Raw genomic sequence first — 5,000 nt, 5'->3', positions numbered from 1 at the left:
AACACATTGACACACACGTGAACTTGCTTTTTCACATATTCACATTGAGTGGAACACACACACACACACACACACACACACACACACACACACACACACACACACACACACACACACACACACACACACTTACTTTCTAGAAAAATCCCCCAGAAAACCACTCCCTCACATCTCCACCCAAATGTTCATCCTCACATGTGCATCCACTCATGTCCACAGACCCTCTCTCTCTCTCTCTTAGTGCAGTAAATTGCATTACGTTCTGTACTAGTCCACCCAGGCCAAATCAAGCCCTTGGAGTGACACACACACACACACACACACACACACACACACACACACACACACACACACACACACACACACACACACACACACACACACACACACACACACACACACACACACACACACACACAGACACACACACACACACACACACACACACACACACACACACACACACACACACACACACACACACACACACACCGCCCAGGCCAAATCAAGCCCTTGGAGTGAAGTAAAAGCCTGACATCAGAGCTCCTTCTCCAGGCCTCTCCCCTGAGTGTCCCCTCTCCGCCTCCAGCCTGGTTGCTAGGCGCTGGTCCCCTCTCTCCTCCTCTCCCCAAGCTTGTGAGTTCAGCTCTGGCCCCTTCTCTCCTCCTCTCCCCCAGCTCGTAAGTTCGGATCTAAGCCCCTTCACTCCTCCTCTCCTCCAGCTCGTGAGTTTGGATCTGGGTCTATTCTCTCCTCCTCTCCCCCAGCTCGTGAGTTCGGCTCTGGGTCTCTTCTCTCCTCCTGTCCCCCAGCTTGTGAGTTCGGCTCTGGGTCTCTTCTCTCCTCCTCTCCCCCAGCTTGTGAGTTTGGATCTGGGTCTCTCTCTCCTCACGGTCTCCCTAGGGCATTGGGCCTCGCTAGAGTAGGCCTGATTTCATGCTTGAGTAAGGCGCTGGACTCTAGGCTACACTGTACTACATCTCTGCGCCCTGGGGCCAAACTGGGATGTGTGTGTTAAGACTTCCCAGTACAGAGAGACAGATAGCGGGAAAGAGGAAAATACAGTTAGAGAGTGTGTGTTAGATAGATAGTTAGATAAACAGATAGATGGGATAGCTAGATAGATGGATGAATAGATCTATTAGATAGACAGAAAGACGGATAGATAGATAAATAAATAGATATATACGTAGATAGATGGCTGGATGGTAGATGAATGATGATGGATGAATAGGGAGAGATTGTGTCCTTTAAACACCCAGAGAGGGAGATAGTGGCTAATTGGGAGCCTGGCTGGCTCACAGCTGAGTGGAGCTGGCTGCAGGCGCTGGCCCCTTCACTCCTCCTCTCCCCCAGCTCGTGAGTTTGGCTCTGGGTCTCTCTCTCTCCTCCTCTCCTCCAGCTCGTGAGTTTGGCTCTGGGTCTCTCTCTCTCCTCCTCTCCTCCAGCTCGTGAGTTCGGCTCTGGGTCTCTCTCTCTCCTCCTCTCCCCCAGCTCGTGAGTTTGGCTCTGGGTCTCTCTCTCTCCTCCTCTCCTCCAGCTCGTGAGTTTGGCTCTGGGTCTCTCTCTCTCCTCCTCTCCTCCAGCTCATGAGTTCGGCTCTGGGTCTCTCTCTCTCCTCCTCTCCTCCAGCTCATGAGTTCGGCTCTGGGTCTCTCTCTCTCCTCCTCTCCTCCAGCTCGTGAGTTTGGCTCTGGGTCTCTCTCTCTCCTCCTCTCCTCCAGCCTGTGAGTTTGGCTCTGGGTCTCTCTCTCTCCTCCTCTCCTCCAGCTCATGAGTTTGTCTCTGGGTCTCTCTCTCCTCAAGTTCTCCCTGAGTGGAGCTGGCTGCAGGCGCTCCTCTGTGGATGAGTGCACAGGGCTCCAGAAACCGAGGCAGACAACAGGGGAGAAATGGAGAGAAAGTTTGGATGAGACACTACTCATTTCCTTTACCATACATCTTTGTGTGTATGCTTAGCGCTAACATTTAGAAATGAAGACAGGACAAGAGAGGTATAGAAATCATGGCTAGCGACTGGACAGAATAGCGAGTCTAGTAAAGACTCTTTTGTACCAGTGCTATAATTCCTGTCTCACTCCAACAGCCTACTGTACTTCCAAATCCATATACCTTAGAGATGGCTTTCCCTGTCTTGGCTCACTGGCTCTTTATCCACTCATGCAGTTGGAAAAGGAACTCTGGTAAATCCAGCGCTGGATCCGTAACCCCCTGACGTCAGTAATGGATGACACAGACTGAGCTTCCGTTGATCGCTTGACACAAAGTCCTCAACTGGCATTTTATGAAAACACATCTCGGATTGATGAGAATTAAACATATTTCCTCAACTAGGATTTCTTAGGACTTTTAGTATGTTATTCTGGACACCTCATAGAAATGATCTATGCTGAAAATTAGTTCAATTTTTGGCTCCAAGATCTGTGACTTTGCCTGGTCTCTCAGTTCGTTCTATTTAGTTGTACACTCATGAACCAGGAGAATATAAGCAGGAGAGCAAGCTACTTATTGGACGCCATGGAGACTTGGTTCTGGTTCCAGAGATTGGTGTTCAGGTTGGCTGGGGGAGGCTGGAACGGCTTTGCAGAAAAGTAACCACAGAAGCACTTGGCTCCCATCTAGGAAGTCCAGCACCACTCCAGAAAGCATCACTTTCGCAGCATGACTTTTTCAGGAGCTGACATTTGTTGTTCTTTGTACACCTCATCTACCTTTCCCCCTATGATGTGCCAGTGGCCACGTTCAAGTGTGTCTGTGGTGGTCTGGCTGTGTGCTGCTGGGTGACGTGGTGGAAGTCTGAGGGGAGTTCATGCAGAGTGCTCCTCAGTAGGTCAGTGAGCATGCTGAACGCTCCCCGAGCACGGGGAGAGCCAAGACCCGACTGGAAAAGTTGTGAGCCACGTTAGCGCTGCTCGCTTCAGTGTCTCTCCAAACGCCTGATCTTATTATCGGTGGCCCTAGGGGGGGCTGGGATGGCTGGGAAATGAGCCGAACTTGGGATGTGGGAAGAAGTGCCTTGGACAGATTTAGGTCCAGGTTTGACTGTCAAGTTCTGTAGCTTTTATGTGCTTTGTTATGGGAGTGAAATGTTCTGCAGCTGGTAGGCTACTTTGTTAAGAGACTCACTGTATATCGAGTCTGACCTGAGAGCAACTCTTTTAAAGCAAGTCATCTTTTGGGCCGTGTAACTTGTGTTATATGAAGGGACATTGAGAGACTACCGATGTCTGGTTTGTTTTTTTGTTGGTATTTTTTTATGTGTGTAAAAATAAGCACATTATATATTGAGTTTGACCTGATAGCAACTCTTTTAAAGTATGTCATGTTTTGGGCCGTGTAACTTGTGTTATAAGAAATGGCACTGAGAGACTACCGATTTCTTGTATCTTTTTTTGTTGGTGTTTTTTTTAATGTGTAAAAGCACACACATTGTCACCATGCCATGCCAAGGGACAACGGATGAAAACTAGCTAACCAAGCTAATTCCGGTGCATTTACATTTTCTGTGAACTGTTTATCAATGTACACTGTCCCTTTTCAAATAAACGCATAAATAAATAAATAAATAAATAAATAAATGTTTGTGTTTTGTTTCAGATGTCCATGCTGCGGAGACAGGGGCGCACCCTCTACCCCACCGTACCGGAGAACGCCCAGAAGGAGGCCCAGAGTCTGTTCGTCAAAGAGGTGAGCGCCCAAACACCGACCACTCACAGCGCACAGCAAAGCCATTCACAGCCATACTCTCACCATTCAGCGCCGAAACACCAACCACTTACAGCTTACAGCGAAGCCAACCACAGCCATACTCTCACCATTCAGCGCCGAAACACCAACCACTTACAGCGCACAGCAAAGCCAACCACGACCATACTCTCACCATTCAGCACCAAAACACCAACCACTTACAGCTTACAGCAAAGCCAACCATGACCATACTCTCACCATTCAGCACCAAAACCACTTACAGCTTACAGCAAAGCCAACCACGACCATATTCTCACCATTCAGCACCAAAACCACTTACAGCTTACAGCAAAGCCAACCACGACCATACTCTCACCATTCAGCACCGAAACATCAACCACTTACAGCTTACAGCAAAGCCAACCACGACCATACTCTCACCATTCAGCACCGAAACACCAACCACTTACAGCGCACAGCAAAGCCAACCGCAGCCATTCACAGCCATACTCTCACCATTCAGCACCAGAACACGCACCACTTACAGATTACAGCAAAGCCAACCACGACCATTCAGAGCCATACTCTCACCTCTCAGCACCAAAACACCAACCACTTATAGCTTACATCAAACCCAACCACATCCATTCAGAGCCATACTCTCACCTCTCAGCACCAAAACACCAACCACTTACAGCAAACCCAACACATCCAGTGTCAGCCTTTCAGAGCCATACTCTCACCTCTGAACACTTCCCACATTACCTTCACGTTTAGTCATTTAGCAGACACCCTCATTCAAAGCAACTGACAATATAGTAAGGATATACACGTTTCCCATCAGCATGTGTGCTGGCTGAGTATCGAACCCATGACCTTAGTGTTGTTTGGAGCTTGCGCTACCTGCTCACCTACAGGATAACATAAGCCAATCAGAGTCCATTTTCACTAAAGAACCCATTCAGTGTCATGCAATAATAGCTTTCTGTCCCCGTCCAACTCTCCAATCCTGTACCAATTAGAGTCCTCCTGTGACCACTCTATATACCGAGCCACATTCACCCATTCACACGCCAACGAGTGTTCTTCTCACCCTATAGAGGATGTGTGAACCCATCCCATTTTTATTTCTACTAGCCACATTCCACATCAGCCAACACCAGCATCCTCTACCCACCGCTACTCCTGCCAACTGCGACCGCAAGCAGCTCCCTCTCGGTTCTAAGGGATTTGTGGTCGGGAGAGCAGACGCTGTCTTATTAAAAGCAGATCTTCGGTGGTGTTAAAAGTGGGGGAGACTTCCCCTGAAGCCA

General features: G+C 48.8%; 1 protein-coding gene across 1 annotated transcript in view; it reads left to right on the top strand.

Annotated features, from left to right (window-relative positions):
- Window positions 1-5,000, top strand: part of LOC308375293 (dedicator of cytokinesis protein 9-like) — a gene marked incomplete at its 3' end in the record, with an annotated part of 24,283 nt that overhangs the window by 10,483 nt on the left and 8,800 nt on the right. Inside the window, exon 3 of the mRNA XM_080851370.1 lies at window positions 3,598-3,687. Coding sequence (XP_080707496.1) covers window positions 3,598-3,687 — 90 coding nt within the window. The remainder of the gene's footprint in view (window positions 1-3,597; window positions 3,688-5,000) is intronic.

Source organism: Sprattus sprattus (assembly GCF_963457725.1).
Source record: "Sprattus sprattus genome assembly, chromosome: 14".
NCBI lineage: Eukaryota > Metazoa > Chordata > Actinopteri > Clupeiformes > Clupeidae > Sprattus > Sprattus sprattus.
The sequence above is the reverse complement of the archived record's forward strand: the minus strand, read 5'-3'. Positions and strand labels throughout refer to the sequence as shown.